The sequence below is a fragment of the Cynoglossus semilaevis genome, chromosome 1 (assembly GCF_000523025.1).
Source record: "Cynoglossus semilaevis isolate Cse_v1.0 chromosome 1, Cse_v1.0, whole genome shotgun sequence".
Taxonomy (NCBI): domain Eukaryota; kingdom Metazoa; phylum Chordata; class Actinopteri; order Pleuronectiformes; family Cynoglossidae; genus Cynoglossus; species Cynoglossus semilaevis.
The window spans coordinates 14106729-14126218 of NC_024307.1; the positions used below are offsets into that span (position 1 = coordinate 14106729).

At 37.7% G+C, this 19490-nt stretch overlaps 3 protein-coding genes across 6 annotated transcripts in view; 1 reads left to right on the plus strand and 2 right to left on the minus strand.

Annotated features, from left to right (window-relative positions):
* The window catches only part of tulp4b (TUB like protein 4b), a 12321-nt gene extending 11251 nt beyond the window's left edge, over positions 1-1070 (minus strand). For all 4 annotated transcript variants that reach the window (XM_025056983.1, XM_017036415.2, XM_025056974.1 and 1 more), the window contains exon 1: positions 540-1070. The gene's annotated coding sequence lies outside the window, so the exon portion shown is untranslated. The remainder of the gene's footprint in view (positions 1-539) is intronic.
* A 57-nt stretch (positions 1071-1127) lies between these two features.
* Positions 1128-3284, minus strand: myct1b (myc target 1b). The gene is made up of 2 exons (XM_008312202.3): positions 3081-3284; positions 1128-2132 (listed from the first exon to the last, which is right to left on the minus strand). Exons 1-2 carry the CDS (start codon positions 3133-3135, stop codon positions 1639-1641), a joined length of 549 nt encoding a protein of 182 aa, XP_008310424.1. The 5' UTR covers positions 3136-3284; the 3' UTR covers positions 1128-1638.
* A 1243-nt stretch (positions 3285-4527) lies between these two features.
* LOC112487732 (nesprin-1-like) overlaps positions 4528-19490 on the plus strand; it is a gene marked incomplete at its 3' end in the record, with an annotated part of 26395 nt that continues 11432 nt past the window's right edge. Inside the window, 10 exon segments of the mRNA XM_025060075.1 lie at positions 4528-4780; positions 6372-6694; positions 13130-13191; positions 15504-15599; positions 15816-15899; positions 16929-17021; positions 17550-17728; positions 17863-18059; positions 18558-18667; positions 19352-19384. Of these exon segments, the coding sequence (XP_024915843.1) occupies positions 6628-6694; positions 13130-13191; positions 15504-15599; positions 15816-15899; positions 16929-17021; positions 17550-17728; positions 17863-18059; positions 18558-18667; positions 19352-19384 (921 nt within the window).

Sequence of the window (19490 nt, forward strand, 5' to 3'; positions counted from 1 at the left end):
ATGAGATGTTGGAACAGATGCCTTGTTGTTCACTGCATCAACCTTGAATTTCACAGTTTTTCCCCCCGCCGTCTCTATGCAACAGTAACACTGCATCAGAGATCAGGGCACTCTCAGTCTCCATGGGTACTGATTCTGTCGGTTCTTCCTCTCTTTACGTCAAACACCAGACAGAGCGGCCAAGGCAGAGATGTGAACCCACAGACTGCATCTTAATTATCATGATGCAGATCTTGGCAAATAAAATGCAGATCATAGTATTTAACGTTTGTCTGAGTGTGACTCTATAAAAATAAAAACAACAACAAAAAAATCTTAAATTGATCTGCTTGTAATCTGCAGATGCTTTTCACAAAAATGCATCACATTAAGTCAACGCATGCAGCTCCAGCATCAGCAGCATCAGCAGTGATGTAAAATGAGCTACTGATGCTGATCAGAGCAGGAAAATAAAGAAAAAACCCTTTATTAGAAAATATATATATATATTATATATATATATATATTTGTAGTTATAAGTATTTGTCATCGACACGTACCTGACATGGTTCTAAGAAGCAGTTCCTCCACAGACAGAGCTTGCAGCCACTGTCGTCGTGTTGCCAGGCTCCTCTCTGCTGGCGCACTCAAAGGGTTGTGGCGTAAAAAAAAAAATTAAATAAAACGGGTTGCCATTAAGCAGGATTCAGGAAAATATAGACAAATCTTAATTTTGACAATAAACAACGACTCGACTAAACGTCGGACCATAAACCGTAATAATGTGTTATTATATAATTAGGTCGGAAAGTGTTTCGTTTTGATGCAGAGTTTGCCCATAGGTCTAGAGAAAGCTGCACTGCAGTAATTCTTTTAGCTCAAAGCTGTTGTGTATAGAACCTGGCAGCTTTAGACGAGACGTTCTATCGTTGCAATAAAGTGTTTTATTGATAGAAGACCTTCAGGTGATGGATATTATGCAACATTCGTGTTACAGAACTTATAATTAAATGCCTGGAATCGTATTTCACAACTATTTCATAATACAGCTGTGGTAAACTAAAACTGAATGTTTTAAATTATTTTTGCACAGAAACCAGAAGAAAACTGAATGTTTTAAATTATTTTTGCACAATAACCCAAGGCATGAGAATCAAATAATATTTTATTTTATTGTGTTGTTAGATAATTACATCTAGAAACACTGTATTTTACACCATATCTGTTATTCCAAGCTTCCTTTCACCACCAAGGTTTGGTCCACCAAAAAATCACAATGTTCATTTTAAAATTTAAATTATGATTCTGACAATTGGTTGATCTTAAAAAGTGTTGTGATGCTATAGTTCCCTCATCATTTTCAATTTAACAAATATGTATTTTAAATACATTTGTTCCATCATCAGAGCCTGGACCTTGTTAAATGAAGGCCAGATGAAAACCAATGGTACTGAATAGATTTCCATTATTTAATAGTTTACATTAGGAATGATTTTTTTTAATTGTCACTAATGAAAAGCATCCACCTGTGCTTGTAGTAGGTTACATCCTTCTAAAGACGGACTCTACCAAACACTAAAGGAAATTACTCTTGAAATTAATCAAATAGAGAGTGTGTTGTAATCCCACAATGTTCTTCTTTGTCATTTGTTGACAGTTTCAAGTGCAAGTCTCTTCAAACGCATGGATGACACTGTCGTATGCAGGAGGAGGCGTCTGTGAGGGGAGGAATCCTTTAAGTCCGTTGCCCCCCAACCAGAAGGAGTGTCTCTTGTTGGGCACCAGTGTCGCTGAATCCAATAAGTTAGAAACTGCTGTGTCCTCGGTCATGTCCAGCTGGGTATCCTCGCTCATCTCCACGCCAGCCCTGCTCCTCTTGGGCCGCGGCCTAAAGGTTGAAGTGTCTGGACTGGGTATGCTTCCCAGAGGACCCACTGGCTCCAGAGAGGGCTGTCTGTAGACGCTGAGGAATGTGCTCCTGTATAGGCCACTCATGGGGTTGTTTGTTTGTGAGGTGCGTGTTTTCTTTTTCGAACGTCTGGTGATCTTGGCAGTGGCCTGACGCCTGGATGCCCAGGTCAGCAGAACGTACACCAAAGCACCCAGCAGCAGGCCCACGAGCATGGATAAACAGAAAGCTAGAAGCATATCACCTAAATAATAAAACATAAAAAAAAAACAAAAGAACAATACAGAGTCAGAAAGAGTAAACACTGCAGAGTCCAAACAATGGTTGGAAATTTCACGCAGACTGCACTGTGCTGCTTCAAAAACAGACGTGATTGATTCACCAGATGGTGTTTTCAGCAGTTTCGACTGTATATAGCCAACCTGCCTGTATCTGCCAAATTAGGAGGATATCAAGTATGGTATTTTTGGGATATTGATTTATTATTGTTAGGGACTGCTATACTGAGCAGAATGTTATATAAAACCTTATGTAATCACTCAGCTGCTGCATGTGTACCTTCTTTGTTCAGTACAATATTTTGAAAAAAGCTCAGATTCACCCCATTGTTGTTGTTAAGCATCAAAGACAAAACATATATAGTATTGTTTGACCAATTATACTAAAAATAATATATAGACTTATTATTTTCCAGCCTTATAAACAGTGCCCTTCATCATTAGCAGTTTGCCAAAACCTCAGGAGATATGAGGTAAATGCAATGGTTGCTTCCGAAGAGCCCCCACCCCCAGCGAAAAGTACTGATTACACGGTGGTGAATATTAGAAACTTTTAAAAATATATATATACTGTATTTAAAAACTAATCTTTTACTTGTCTTTAAATTTTAAATAAGGAATAAGAAGAGTTTAAATATGATCTGGGTAAATACATATTACAGAGGTGGTTTATGACTAATATACTGTACATCACTCAAACATATTTTGTTCTCAGTGTATACAGTACATGTAACTGCTCCGAACCTGGATAATATTCAGAAATGATGCAGAAAACACCTATTTATCCAGAACCAATATATGACACATTTAGGTCATGTCCTGTTTCACTAAAGGTTTAGTGCAGTAATAATATGATGTGTAGCAGTGAAACAGTCTCTTTATGATCACCAAAAACCAAAAGAAGAAACACTCACCTAGATTAAATGAACTTAATATTTCCAAAAAAGGATGTGTTTCGTTGTTGGCCATTGTTCCACCATGGAGTGGTCTTCAGGCTCCACACTGGCTCAGAGTAAGCAGACTGACTAACACTGAGCTTTTTCTCCCCATCTCTGCAGTGTTTTCTACGGCGGAAACGTTTCTGTCATGCTTCCTTCCCTTTCTGGCTTTAAAATTAGCAAGTGCATTGGTTATCTGTGTGGGACATTACACTGGGAAACAAGGTTGTTTCCTTTTGCATCATTTCCTAAATGTCAGCACCAATTTTGTAGAGAAATAAGGCACCTTATGTCAGTGCTATGTTATAAAGACAGGTCTGTTCATTAATAACTTATTTAAAAAAATATATAAATCCGATATAAATACAGTGTCAGACAATTTCTTGGCAATGTTTCTAAGAATCCTGACAAAGGCCTCTGTATAAAATAAAGCAGGAACATACAGCCCTCCACAGGACAGTCTATCAGGCCCTTGTTCTCAATGGGGATTTCCTTCAATTGTTGCAGTTCCCACTTCATTCCTGACCTCAGTGTTTCAGGCTGATAACACCGCAGTTTTCTGCAGCCCCGCAGCTCAGATGAACTCCACCCAGTAGAAAGTAATATATTCATGTATTTTAATTGGAAATACATACTTATTAGACATTTTTGTACTAGGTTAACGCCCTAATTATTCAGTACAGACACACACAACAAAGATGTCCAGCAGGTGGCAGTAAAAGAACACTAATATGAACTCATTAGCTCTACCTACGACGTTCACCATAAAACAGTAGAAACAAAATACGTTTAAACATGAAATATCTAAATAGCTCTTATCTATATGTAGCTTACTGTAAGCACTTTCTTTTCTTTTCTTTTTTCTATTTTCACTTGTTTTTTGGCTTAAACATGAGACAACATCAACCTGTCTATATATTAATTACACTTTTGGACAGTATTTTGGCTAAGTACAGCTTGTATCTTTGATAAGTATTGCTCTTTCTACAATATTCATTGTTGTGGAAACCTTTACCTATTATTGAGTTAGCTAAACCTTGAAATTACACCTGCTTATTATTGTTGTATGTATTATCTTGTTATTTAAATGTTGTGTTTCTTATGTAAATGTTTTTGGTAATTTTATTGTGAAAAAGACATAGAGCGTGTTATAGATTTCCCTATTAATGAAAACGTATGATGTTCGTAGATGGGATTATCGGCGTAATTTCAAAATATAGCGAATACAATAAATGGAAAAGAGGAAGAAAATCAAAATTCTCGGAAGAAATTCAAAATTCTCGTTATGTGTGTGATTTCTCTAATATTTTAATGGAAAACACATGATGTTCGTAGATTGAGTTATCGGCGTAATTTTAAAACAACGAATACATTAAATGAAAAAGAAGAAGAAATTCAAAATTATTCAAAATGTGTGTTCGACTACGTCACTATCATAAGGACACGACGTCTTTCGTTTTGGTTGCGGTGGCGTTCTTTTACTTTTTTACTTTGTGGTCTCGAAACTTCTCCGAACACCACAATGTTTCAGTTTCACCGTTACCCTGGGCAACCGGGCAACACACACACACACACACATCACACTCTCTCTCACTCACTCAAACACACACCTACATTCACACTAACTCAGACGCTTCAGGCTGAAAAAGTTGGGATGCTGCAAGAGTTCCACAGCGGTGAGACTTAAACATTCAAATTTAAGCTTGATTTATTGTGTGCTGCGCGTTTAGCCGAAGCAGGGCTAACGGTCGTTTTTAAATTTCTGCTTTTTGTGGTATTTAGTGACTTCCTCTCGAGATACGAGGCTAGTTGTGGGACAAACAAACACACAATCTCCCTCCAAGAAGTATTTACATGAATGCAGAGTCAACTTTATTTCAACTTAACGAACTAAAAGTATACAAACAAACACACAATCTCCCTCCAAGTATTTACATGAATGCAGAGCCAACTTTATTTCAACTTAACTAACTAAAAGTAGTACTAACTACTAACTTAAAGTAGTTCTAATGATAGCTTCAACAACTTTGGACCTTTTCTGAGATGACGTTTCTAATGATAGCTTCAACAACTTTGGACCTTGACAAGATGACGTTTCAGTTGTGATAGAAAAATTTGATACAAACAAATTGTTATCTTTGTACAAAGTCTATACTGAAAACTGAATTATATATTGTTTGATATAGTGCGTGTATTTTAAATTTAGCTTCATATTATCGCAGTTTGTGTTTCTGGTATAATCTGTATGTTACTTCCTGTATTTTCCCCACCTTTTTCACACTAGACCCTCCTTTTTTTAAATCATAAAATAACACATATAGCTGAAAATTAAGCTAACATGAACGATGTAAAACATTTCATTTTCCCTCTCAAACATGTGTGTGGTTCCTCACTCATGTAAATTAACCAATTTCTTTTAATTATTAATCAGTATAGTCATATAATATTAAATCATATATTTTAGTTAGTTTAAGATATAACACAATGGGATAAACTGATATGTATATAAAATGGAGATATTTTGTTAAACCCAACATTTTACATGTTTAACACAGAATTTATTTAGCATATGCTGTACGTGAGTACATTAACAATGAACATGACCATGGGAAGTATGTGAAAGAGATGAGTGTGCAAGATTTGTGCAACATCATAGAGAAAGTAAAAAGCAAAGTTGACAAGAGGATTTTAGAGTGAATGTAAAATGAAATGCATTTATACTGTGTGGTGTTAGTACCACATGTAGGAACAATTGTGAAGGTCGGATAACTTGAAATTTACTTAAACCCTTGAAAGAAAATATTTCAGTGTATATACCAACTGATTTTATTGCATTTGGTAAACAAAGGCACATTTAAAAGTTATAATATAATAAATATAAATATAAAAAGAGTAAACAAGTATGGTACAGCAACGTAAATGCTGAAATGATTATTGTCCATATGATATTAAACGGTTGAAGAACAGGTGATTAAAACCAAAGGTGAACATGTCTCTGCACCAAATTCTTGTTCTTTGAAGCAATAATTAATTTCACAACTAGATTATGTTTAACTGTATGAATTGAGTTGTTCACTAACAACACTGAAAGTCCCTTTGTCATGTTGCCTTATACATATATTCACATTATTGAGGTAAAATCCTGGAATTTTACTTCCTATTCATTTTTCTTTATTATAACATTTTCAAAAGTCAAATGGACAAATAGTGTAGTGTAGTAACATAATCATCTGAAACCTCATTAACATGTTTCTCTCTTGCAGGCAGTGAATGGAAGAAGTGCTTTTATTGGACAGTCGACCTGCTTGTCCCTGCATGAAACCTGAGATTCAATTGGGTCTGGTCCTGCAGTGAAATTAACAGTAGAGAGAGAGAGAGAGAGAGAGAGAAGAGGAGGAGAGGAGAGAAAAGGACAGGAGAGGAGAGAAGAGGGAGTGGACAGGGTAGAGGGGATGTCCCATTCAGGATTGCTGTAAAAGATCTCCTGTGACCCACCTTTATCACATCGCTGCAGTGAGACAGCATGGCCTCACCATGGAACCTGAATCGAATCTCTGTGGACATTGCCAACGTGATGCAGAAACTGCAGGGTAAGAATTTTTATTTATTTTTTTATTTTGGCAAAAGGACAAAACCTCTACTTTACTGATGGTACATCAGTGAGATTGTGCTGATTCAACGAACGGGCTGAATGCCAGTCTGAAGTTTGCGAGCTTTAGCAGGCAGGACCCTCACACACTTAAACTTATAGTATACACACACCCTTCCACACACTGATGCATGTGGACACACTCTAAATTAAAACTTTATTGCTCTACAGGAATACGTGCTCATGATCATATCTGGTATTTTATTGTTTTATAAGAACCTGAGACTCTTAAATCCTTCGTGCTTCGGTAATTTGATTTGAATCATTTTTCTTCAGACATGTTCATAATTGTTAAATTGTGAAAATTACACTAAGGATGTTCTAGAACAAGACATGGTTGTCATGAGTGACATAAAAATCTCAACGGACATTGTAGATGTTTGATGACAATTATATTATTGAGCCATTTTTACGCATAACTTTCACAACATGCCTTTGTACAAGTAGCACAATACCATTCTTTAGAAGAACAGGAGTATGAAGCATAGTAGTAGTAGTTGTTTCTTTCAAGACTTTCAAGAAAATATTTCATAAAATCCAAGTCTCGTGGTAAACACAACCATTGAATTAACTCAGTGCAAACTTGGCCTCATGAACACATCAGCAGAGACAGACGACCCACCGACCCAAACCTGACACCTTCACTGTTCTTGCAAAGAGCTATAGATCAATTCAAGTCTCTAGGTTTGGGTGCCACCTCCCCACTCCCCCCCAGCCTCTGTCGTCACACACACAGACACGCGCACACACACGCTTCTGGTTTACTTTCACAGCAGCTTCTGCTCCGTGTGGTTTATTTTCTGGGGCATAGTATTATACCAGGAAATTTACCATGTTTTAAGCCTGTTACCATAGTGGCTGTGATAAAACAGTGTGTGGTCGTGCCAGAGCTGCTGCCAGTTTCCTGCAGTAGAAAACCCCGATTTCCGCTGTGTCGCACAGCTGCCTTTATGGTTATGTTATTAGCACACACTTTTCTTCACTGTGAGAATCATTAGTAAGAATAAGCTGTCAAAGCACTTGATTAAAAAGCACTTACATCCTTCATCTGAGCTTTTTAAGTTTTTTGTTGCTGATTTCTTATTTTTTCTATTTTTCTGCTATTTACCTCTACATTTTATCATTTCGGCTAATGTTTTGCAATTCTGCTATATCCTAGTTTTAAATATTTCTGGGCAAATGTTATTTTTGTGTTGTTTTTTTATTTTCGCCATCTTTTGTTGCTTTTGTCATTTTAGATATATTCTTATTCTGCTATGTTATGCTTATATTTTATTATTTTTGGCTAGCCTCTAACTTTCCTTTCGGCTAAGAATTAGTTATCTTTTCAACTAACCTTTAATTATGCTGTTGGATACTTTTAGCCAATTTCAAATGTGGTAATTTTTACCTAATCTAATCAAATTTGTGTTTATAGTGTTTAGGTAGATGCTTTGCAAGTATGAAATGTCGTGAATCTAGTATATCCACTAGGTGCTTGAACAGCATAATCTGCAGTGCAGTGTACCAGTTCATGTAACTAGTTATTTCATGTCAGGAGCTACAGTGTCTGTGTCAGAGGTCACATCTGGAAGATATTATTTAGCCAGAAGCTGCATGTGTTAAAAGGAGTCTTTAAAGACTGTTAAAAAGGGTGACTCACGTCTTTGATCTTGGAGTTAAGTGGGTGTTGTTCTTCATTCATTTCTTTTTCATTTGTGTGTTATGCTTCTGGTTAAATTTACATTTCTTGCTTTTGTTTTCCTACAACCTGTTACTGTCTCATTCAGAGTGTGCGGATTCTAGGTTGTTGTGTTTCAGTGCCATATATCAAAAAAGGGGTACAATCTTAAATTACCTCTGGGTACAGGTGATGTGTCTTTACTGTCTGGTGGAATGTGTTCGTGACTGACTGTTGTTTTGCTGTCATTATGACTCCAGGCCTGTGGCTCCTAGTTTCATTAAGACTGTCCGTCAGATAGAAGAAAGTCCTCTCCTGTGGAAGGCTTTGACAACTGTCAATGTTTTATATTTCCCCCTAGAGAGATGAGATCAGATCTGAAATTGTATCCCTTATTTATAAAGATTATTAACATTTACAGTTAATTTGGGGAGAGAAAAGGTTGTAAATTTCCTGTGAACCTCATTCAGATGCAATAATCACAGCGTCCTCTGCTATGGCTCCACTCCAGCCTCAAGTTTCTTCCAATCTTCTTCCTTGTTGTTATTGTTGACCTGTCAGATCTAAAGTATAGCTGCTCTCTTCTAAATGGAACATCAACAGCGTGAGTGGGCTTTTACCGATCTCCCAGGTGACCACCGCAGGCCAATGATTCCCACCACCTTCAGTACAGTATTGTCAAAGGTATTATCTGTCCTAAGATCACCTTAAGTACTCCATTACACATGTGAATAGCAGATGTGTTGGTGGTTCGATGCTCTAAAGGCTGTCTTTGTTGCTGGGAATGTCCACATTTAATTGCCTCTTAGCTACACCAGGATTAATTAAATCAGTTCACCAAGACATAACGACTCTCTAATATTGAACAGTTGCTGAGAGAGATTTTATGCTTGCCAGTTACAGAACAGTACAGTCAAAAACATGAAACTCCTTTTTACACACTTGCCTCAGGCTGAACTTTATACACCTCTGGACTCCAGTGGTACCTTTGGTCTAGAGCAGAGATATCAAAAATTAAGGCAGATTTGATATTGTCGAGAGTGCATTTGTTAATTGGTATTAGGTCAATTTTCACTCAGCTAAAGTCTAAAATTTAAATCAACCTGGGGGCAAATGTAAAAGAGTCTGTCAAAAACCTAGGTATAGATATTTTTATTTCCATAAAAATCAAACTAGTATTTATATTTCCCTACTGTTTGGCCAGTTTTAGCTGTGGCTAATTTTCAATATGTACATTTTAAACTTTTGGCTATTTTTGGCTGACTTTTAATTGCTGCATCTGTTGGCTTAGCATTTTAATCATCTCACTAACTTTTTCCTTATGATTAAATGTCTGGGCTCACTTGCTAGCCTGCTGTTTTTAGCAATGTTTTTTTACATTAATCCAATGTGATATCCCATGTCACTTGGATGATCTGACATGTAGTTGAGACACATTTCTAAAATAAAATATCTTGACGAAAGACCAATGAGAGTTGTGTGAGCCACTAAAAACATTTCACACTCAGGTTTTAACATTTATATTTCATCAGTATGTTTCTGACCTTGACTTTAATGTTTTATGTACAGTAGTTATTTTTACTAAGCAACTAACCTTGGCACTGACTAGGAATCTTACTAATATTATCTACCAGAGGCAGATCATTATTTTAGATGTAGGTACTTATGTTCACATCATTCTAATTTCTTACTGCCTCAATGTAAACAAAACCTTCACTTCCACTTAAATAGCTTTTCTGTGCCAGCTCCTCCTGCAGGTCTTTAGAGCAGTAATAATAGAATCAAGCCCAGGCCTATTTTTAGTCCATCAGAGAAGCTCTTAGTGTGTCATTGGTGGTTTTGAAAGAATAAAGAGATGTTTTTCTGCTGAAGGTGGTAAGCAGCAATGAACTGTACTCATTCAAATTAATGGAAAAACAGCCTAGGTGAAAGAAATCCCTGTTATTGCGGTTCTTGAAGGAGAAAACATGCTTAACATTGTGATTGTTGGGAAACCCCAAAATGGGTGGGTGTGTCTGCTTTGTCGTCACAACAGCACTGAGGCAGAGAGGAGCACAGAGAGCAGGTGGTGGATGTCATTCTTCAGCTTGAGTATGAATTATTAAGATGTGATGCAACATGGCAAGCAGTGAGGAGCAGCCTTTTAATTGTGTATTGTATTAGTCCAATGGGACTCCACATAATGGTGCAAAAAGTAATAAATAATAATAACAAATTAAATTTCACCTCATTATTGAATATTTTCTCATGACCTTAGACAGTGTTACTTTTATAAAGTATAATCCCTTAGGACAGTGTAAGAAAGGTCAAAAATAAAAATAATGTCAACACATCATTAAAAATCTACTTTTATTTAATTTTTTTAATTTTATTTAAAATAAATTGTACATTATTCCTCTAAATAAAAATACATGACATCTAGTCAAATAACTGTTGGTCAAATGCACTCACATATATACTGACACACACACCTAGCATAAATCATGATATTGCAGCCAGAGCTGTGACATCACCATTCCCTTCTTTCTGATTGGTGGAATTGAGCATCGAGCTTATCTCTCCATCCTCAGAAGGTACAGTGGTGATACAGCGAGCTAGTGCAGCAGGGGCTGTACTCATCATTTCCCACTGGCATGGCTGCTCTGGGGGGGGAAACACAGGAAGAAGGAAGGATGGGAGTCTAATGCAGCCTTTCATTTAGAGCATCTCCTCATTTGCCATGTGTGTTTATCTGTGTGAGAGAGAGAGCCTGTGTCATTGTGCGTGTGAGTGTGTGTGAGAGCGAGAGTGAGAGTGTCAGGGAGGAGGGGACGGTTTTATCCCAGCCTCCAGCAGCTCTCTTGCTTTCAGTGTGGGAAAAAAAACAGGCTGTCTGGTCTGTTTTGCTTCCTGCTGGAAAAAGAGGCAAAGCTACCACCTCCATGTTTCCTCTGTGGATCTATGTTTTACACTCATACACTGCCGTACCTTCCCTGGAACTCATGAAAGGCAAGAGGACAGACCCGGAGAGAGGGGTGCAGAATGGCTCACTTTAAGGATGTAGCAGTCAGGAAGACTTCTTTAAACCTGGTGACTGGATTTTTTCAGTATCACCGTGGTAAGTAGGGCAGCAGCAGCAGCAGCTCTCAGCTCTCTGTGATGTGGACCTACATTGCAAATATGGGACAGAACATGCAGTATTTGGGTGAATCCCTGCAATCTGGACTAGTTGTGCTGCACACACAGCTGTATGTATGTGTGTTGCATGTGTATTTGTGTGTGTGCTATGCTTGAGTGGGCATCCCCCTCTGTGCATCACAGATGAAGCAATTGCCTGTGGCTTAACTGGACGTTTTTCCTCACTTGTATAGAGTTAGCATTGCGTTCTTTTAACACGTGACCCCTGTCTACATCTCTAAGGGCAGCTTTTTTTAAAAATGGCCCCCCCTCTCTCTGCCCCCACCCCTCTCTCTCTCTCTGGTGCTTCTGTGCAGCACTGGGCAAGCAGCATTTCGTGACATGGTGTTGCGACTATGGCATTGTCATGGCAAAGAAATCACTTGTATTCTGCCTTCATGAATAATTCATTAGAGATTGTAGTGACAATGGCAGTGGAGGTTGACCTGAACAATCACACATGCCATTACTAAGCACAGAGGAGTTACAGAGAAGACAGGCCGAAATTCCCTTCCTCCCTAGTCTCTAATCTCCTCTTTGCGACCTTTTTCTGAGGGCACTTCTCACAACAGTCTCTAATACTACACTAGCTCGGATAATCTGGTGTGAATGACACAGCACACAGGTCTTACCCCTGCATCAGTCGTTTTTCTTACTTGATGCTTGTTGCATCCGATCCAGTACTACATCCCAGATGAATCAGCAGATAATGTGCAATGTATAGGGAAAATCTTTTACTTTTTTTTAAGTATAAACTATATTATCTAACTTTTTATACATAAACTCAGTTATTTAAAAAACATTATTTAAAAAATACTTTTACTCTTTTTGACAACATCTCATTGACTGAAGTCACCAGTTTAGACTCATCTGATCAGATGATTTGCTACCAGTCAGTGTCACCTTTCTCCAGGTCGTTCTCAGTGGATGTTAGCCTGACTTGGAGGTGTTATATGGTGTTGTACCCTTATAGACTGTTCCTCTCCATTTTTATTTTGCCCGAGTCATGCATTTATCTAAGCCTAAAATGTTTGGTCCCTTCTCCCTGATATCAGTTACTTTACACTACTACCTACTGTCACCTTGGAATAAAGAATAAAACAGAAAATGAACAGCATTGTTCATTTTAAAGAGTTTAATTGAAAGTTCTTATCCAAGCTTTAATGAAGCTCCGAGGCGCAGGTCTTACAGAGAGCAACACAAGCACTTGTCTGTACGAGAGCGCAGGTTGACCTCAGAACCATCGCCACCTGTGAGATTATCAGGTTTAGCCTAAACTCAGAAAAAGGGCCAATGTGCATGCAACTGTCAAGGTCTTACAGGAACCAGAGAAAAGATAATGAGTAGCATGTCCCATCCCATGTGACAAGCACACATAAGGTCAGGCTGGTCGTCAGGCTACATGAGTTTCAGTTCAAGTCAAATGGTGGACAATAGCCCTTAAATCTCCAACCGACAAATCTCTTTGTATGTAACCATATCTGATCATCATTTCTTCTGTTTAATTTCATGACTTCTGACAATTTTTTTATGTGCTTTGTTCTTGTACCACATTCTCAGATGAGCAAGAGGCAGTGCAAAAGAGAACCTTCACAAAATGGATCAATTCTCATCTTGCAAAGGTAAGTGTGAATTTCCCACTCATATAGACACTGAAGGATTGTTGTAAATTAAGCTTGTGCTACTGTGTAATTTTACAACCCCATCAGGCTCATGTTAAACAAATGGCCACAGCCGTTTGGTCACAAATGAGTTCAGTGATGACCTTTTTTCTGAGAGTCACACGCGCAATGAATGTTTAATTGTTGGTCATGATTGTGCAGCCTCTGTCATGGTCTGTGGTGGTCCTAACAGTGAGACGACTGACTTAAACTAAACAATATGAGGCTCTAATAAAACTGCACGGAAATAACATATTAATTATCAACAAAATTGTGTTTTAAGATCTGTTTTTATGATTTATTACATTTGTGAATGGTTGGAATAGCGGGAATGAACAGTCTTTTCTGCAGTGGATCCCTGTTTTTTCAGTCTCATTATCCAGACAGGAGAAACCATGAAAAGGTCAGAACAGAGACGAGTGCTTGTTGTTACACTGTCTAACTGCATTAGAGTTTCAGCAACTCTACTGGTGTTTGTTTGTGTTTGTGAGAACTATGGTGCACCCGGTCATTAAAAAGTACTGTGTCTGTATAACTGCCAGACCATGATGGCTGTTGACCTCAAAATGGCACACAAGTAATCTCCATCCCTAAACTGACGTGATTGGGCAAAGTCTTGCATGATACAACAGATTTTCTTATGCACAGGTCCTAGATTTTGCTGGTTAAATCCTGTAGGTTATTATGGATTGATTGACTAATGAAGCCAAGTTAAACTCTGCCTTCTGTATCTTATATGGCGTTGCTCAGGTAACGAAGTGTGTGGGGTGTTTTTATTTATCTGGCCCGTTGTTAGGTATGTGGGTTTGATTATTGGTGTGTGTGTGTGTGTGTGGTCAGGATTGGTAGATACAGTTCCGTGTTGTGCAGATGGATAACTAAAGGGTGAGGACAGTTCCCCGCAGGTTCCTGTCTGCTGTTTAGTTTCATGCATGTAAATAACAAAGCACTGAGTGCACAGTGATAACACATGCCCACACGCTGTAACGGCACACTGTTAAACTAAAAATAACACCAGGTTTATTAAAGTGTTCACACAACATGGAGATGAACCTCAGTGATACAATAAGAAAGAAATAAAAAGACACAGCAATAAATTTAAGATTTATTGAAAAATCTTTTTTTTTCTCCCGTGTTTTACTATAAATGTTTGTTATTACATAGTTAGGCAAACCATTGGTTGTGGATTGGATATAATAATTTTTTTTTTAATTCTGAGCTGTTGAACCTAAACAAATTTACATCACTGTCTCTTTATTTTTTGTTGATAAATTTGTATAATTATTTAAATAAATCATGTTCCTTTTAGTTTAATCCTCCCAGAGGTTTTTATTTATATTTACCCCATTCATCAGTATTTTAGGTGATATTCCAGACTATTTTTCTCTCAGTCTGTTTTTTATTCATCCTCGGCTGACTCAATTTCACATACAAATAGCACTCACATAACACGAGCTGTTTAGCCTACACAGAGAGAGTATTTTTATCCAGCAGTGATTAATACTGTGCTTTTTTTTTTTTATTACAGACTTTAGACCGGTTACTAAATGATGAGTCTTAGTTTGAGTGGAATCCTCCTTTTTGGGGTGAACGTTAGATAAAACTTCCTCCACAGTTATCCCTGTTTCCTTGCAGCCTTTGTTTCCATTTCCTCTGATAATGAACTGCTTCTTAGTGATTTTAAATGTTTTTCTACTGTACGGAAAGTTTTGATAAAATGCTTTATTATCATTATATAATAGTAGATTAGAACTGGAAAACAAAACATAAAAACATTCCATGTACAGAATGACAGAAAGGACTTTCTGGTCTTTTCACGCTGCCTTGACCTAAATAATCAGCCTACTGCACTCTGTCATGGAATACGGTGAGTTGTGAAATGGCCTGAGTACGGAGCCAGATAAAGAACTCCCGTGAGGACTTTTAATTAAAACTACACTCTGTTGAGTAAACACACATCTGTTTCATTTACTTATACTGTAATTCCTGTGTAAAACCAGCGTTCTGCAATTCTGCCTAGCAGTGGGGCAGCTTATGTGTGAATATGATACCACAATCTCCAGTTTGGGTTAAATCAGTACTGGTGCCTGAGGGCTGGGCATGCAGCCACTGCAGGAAAAAGCTGCAGGGAGGCTGTGCTGTTAACAAGGCTGTTTGTCACAACAGCACTCCGGCGCCTTGTTGTCATGAATAATTACAGTTACAACACACATGTCCTAAAATATATGAAAAATAAATAATTTTAAAATCACTATTATGATTATTCTTTTCAGCATAAACCACCTCTAGAGGTTAATGACCTGTTTGAGGACATCAAAGATGGGGTGAAACTACTGGCTTTGTTGGAGGTTCTATCTGGTCAGAGACTGGTAAGTGTTCACTGAAAACTAGGGATGTAACTGTGAATCTATTAAAAATCAATATAAATGTGTAACAACTTGCAATGGTAGAAATAAAAAACTAATCGTCTATCAAGGCGTAAGCATGACCTGATGGCATAGAAATAACCAATGAACCAAAAGTGGTTGTTTTTGGTGGAGAAGACTTTTGACATTGAGTTTGACTTTTGTTTCTCTTGTCCAAAGCCTTGTGAACAAGGCCGACAGATAAAAAGGATCCACTGGGTTTCCAACATTGGAACTGCACTTAAATTCCTTGAAGGCAGGAAGGTGAGAATTCTAAATTTACATTTTAAATACTTGAAAGGACACTTGGTTTAAGTGATGTCAAGAAAAGATCCTGCTGGCATGATTACTAAATAAATTAATTTGGTTTGAAAAAACGTTGCTGCAAAAGGGGCAGTGGTGGCTTGGTGGTTAAGGAAGCAGGTTAAAGTCCACCAGCTACTAAGTTACCACTGAGGTGTTCTGAACATGGCACAGTCCCCACACACTGCTCCCACTTTGATGATGGGTTAAAAACAGAGGTCACCTTTGATGTGCAGTGGTGTGCTGTGTCACAATGACAAATAACTCACTTTAATAAATATACACACACATATACACACACATACATAACCCACATCTGTCACTTGGCTCTGTGGCCTGTTTCTTCTTTTATTTGGGTTCCCTGAGGACTGACTTATTCCCTGTTGTATGTCTCTCTCTCTCTCTCTCTCTCTCTCTCTGTCTCTTTCTCTCCCACTCTCTCTCTCTCCCTCTCTCTCTCTCTTTCTTTCTCTCTCTCTCTCTCTCTTTCTCACACATGTGATCCTTCAGTCTGTGTATCGAGGATCTCCGGTCAGTCACTGTTGAACGATGATCAACTATATTTTTTTTCTTTTTTTATTTCATGCACGACATGAACTCAAGAGTGCTTGAATACAAGAATTAATGGACTCACCCGGCCACTGAGATTATGTTTAATCATTTAAACCAACATTAATTAAAGCATTTTAATTGTGAGCCGCTGTAATGATGAGATGTTAACGTGCACTAATGAGGACAGGTTTTCTGCACAGTGTTTGTAGTGCTTTTTTATATTCAATTCTGTTTTGTTTTTTCTTTTAATTTGCCTGGTTCTGCCTTTCTGGATTGGCTGTGCAGACGCATACATGCATCAAACTTGGTTTTGATGAGTTCAATGAATTGAAATTATTTTGTAAAAAGAAACAGCACGGCTCTCTGAGTTTCTTCTTTTTTAATTCAAAATGTTGCACTCGTGAGGAATATTCCATAATAATTCTTTTTTTTTTCCAGATCAAACTGGTTAATATTCACGCCACTGACATCGCAGATGGACGGCCATCAATTGTCCTTGGGTTAATATGGACCATCATCCTTTATTTTCAGGTGATACAGTAGATGGCGTTTAACGAATCGTGTCATTTTATAGAATACATAAAATTAAACTTTAGAATGCTTAAAAAAATTAGGTTTCCACAGCGAAAGCTAAAATAGTTAATAAGTAAAATTGTACAGCTAACATTACAAAGATCCAATGGGAAACTTTATAAACAGTAAGAGTATTTGTAGAATCTGAATTGTGCTTACCATTAAAAAAAGTGTTGGAATTATGAGGATTTTAAACAATGATTCTTCGGTGAACCCAGAACTACATATACACATACATTGTTTACTGCAAGTCAGCAAAAATATCTAAACACCAGCCTATGATGTGGCCTAAAACTATTGCCTAAATGGTCAAAATTAGCTGAATTTCAATTATGACTGAATGTTAAGAACACAGTAGTCGTGCCAGAAAACAGCGCTGTAGAAAGATGCAGTAAACAGTACTGGTCTTATTTCATGTTGCCATGGTATTGATGCTTTTTGTTTTCTCTCTCTCTGTATTCTCTTTTGTTTTTGTTGCACAATTAGATTGAAGAGTTAACCAGCAACCTGCCAGCACTGCAGGCTCTTTCCAACAGCAACTCCTCTGTGGAAAGTTTACCCAGCTCAGAGGCAGGAAGCCCCCCCATGAAGAGAAAAGTGGTCAACAAGTTTCAGGGCAATGCCAAGAAGGCACTGCTGAAATGGGTGCAGTGCACAGCAGCCAAGTACGACATGATTAAATGATTCTGTTTTTCTTTGGCTTTTGCAAATTCAAGAATAGATACATTGCCGTATTTGATATGACTGATATATTTGTACTGGAATATTTGCACATAGACAGTGACGTGTTTATTTCCAGACATCATGGAATTCAGGTGAAAGACTTTGGGCCAAGCTGGAGAGATGGTGTGGCCTTCCAGTCTGTAGTTCATGCCATCAGGCCAGACCTGGTGGATATGGAGGTTGTGCGGAGGAGAAGCAACAGGGAAAATCTGGAGGAGGCATTTGCACTTGCTGAAAATGAGCTGGGAATTCCCCGTCTGCTGGATGCCGAAGGTGACCTTGATCTCTACAGCTGCTAATGCTAATGCTACTGCTACAACTGATTGTAATACAGGAGGCGCACCTTTCAGGCAAAGTAGAATTGAATGAAAAAAAAAGTGTCTTTTAACTTTTAACTGTATTTATCAGCATGTTCACAGAGGTAAATAAATAAATAAATTAGATAAAGTAATACATTGCAATAGATTTGTTATACTTTATTCAAATAATAAATTCAAAACGGTCAAATTGTGCCGAAATAAATGCATTAATTGTGTTCTTTAATTTGTGAAGAGAAAATTGAATGAATTACTTGTATAATTTTAAGGCTATTGGAAAACCCAAATAGCTTATCAAAAGGTTGAAAAAATGGTATAATAATTCAGCAGACCTCTGACTGTTGTTTTTTATGATACTTAGGTATCAACTTTTGAAGACCTGAATAATATTATTTTTCCAAAATTAGTTCGTTTCAGCCAGTGTTTATTGTGCTTTCTTTTCATTGCTCTCTAGACGTGGACGTAGACAAGCCAGATGAAAAATCCATAATGACATATGTGGCTCAGTTCCTCAAACACTATCCCAATCCCCACCAGTCTGAGACAGATGGACAGCAGGATGAGGTACCACTTTTCAAACCTGCATTCTTTCTCACACCCATGTTGAACTACTCTATAAAAATTGGTGACAATAAGACATTTTGTGTTGTGTTTGTGTTAGTATTTACAATGGGAAATGTAAAATCCCAGCCAGCTTCTCACTAGGGATGGAGGGACAATAAAACTGTTGAAATCTTTTGTACAAGGGCAGTTAAACTATAACCCTTTACATGCTGGTTGAGATGTTGCTGAATTCCCATTCTCTTAAAATGTCTTGTGCGTCTTTCATTCACAACGTCCGCTCTTCATTAATAATTTCGTCAACAATATTATTCCCAGCTCAAACGAATCATTTTACCACAAAATGAGTTCAAATAATTATATATTAGAAACAGCTTTGAAACAATCGCCACTGTTTTTGTTTGTCACCGTCACTGACTCATTTAATTTCTCCATATACTTGTGTTTTTGTGCACATTAAGCTGCTTCTTCGCTCAATACCAACTTTTGCACTGTCAGTACCAGTGCTCCAGGTGAGAAACCAGGTTGCTGCAGCACTGCATGCCTCTCCTTTGGAGTGTTCTTACATCGCCCTCGATTTCATCCCTGTTTTTTTCCCGTCCTTGATCTTCTTTTTTTTGTGTTGCTCTTCTAATCTTTTATGGTGTGTTTTAATCTCCTTGTGTGCTTTGCCGCTTTCCTGGATAGTTTGGTCCCCAAGATATAGAACAAATGCTTGAGGTATGTTTTCAAAATTGACCGACATTATTGTTGATGTCCAAGCTCCTCCGTAGTGGTGTATTTTAACATAGAATTCTATTCTCGTTTTCCTAATCTTTACTGCGTA

What these genes read in the sequence shown, in the direction of transcription:
- myct1b (XM_008312202.3), bottom strand. Translation starts at nt 3,135, where the DNA reads ATGGCCAACAACGAAACACATCCTTTTTTGGAAATATTAAGTTCATTT. An exon ending in ATTAAGTTCATTTAATCTAG is followed by an intron (nt 2,133 to 3,080) that starts GTGAGTGTTTCT and finishes TTTATTATTTAG; the next exon opens with GTGATATGCTTCTAGCTTTC.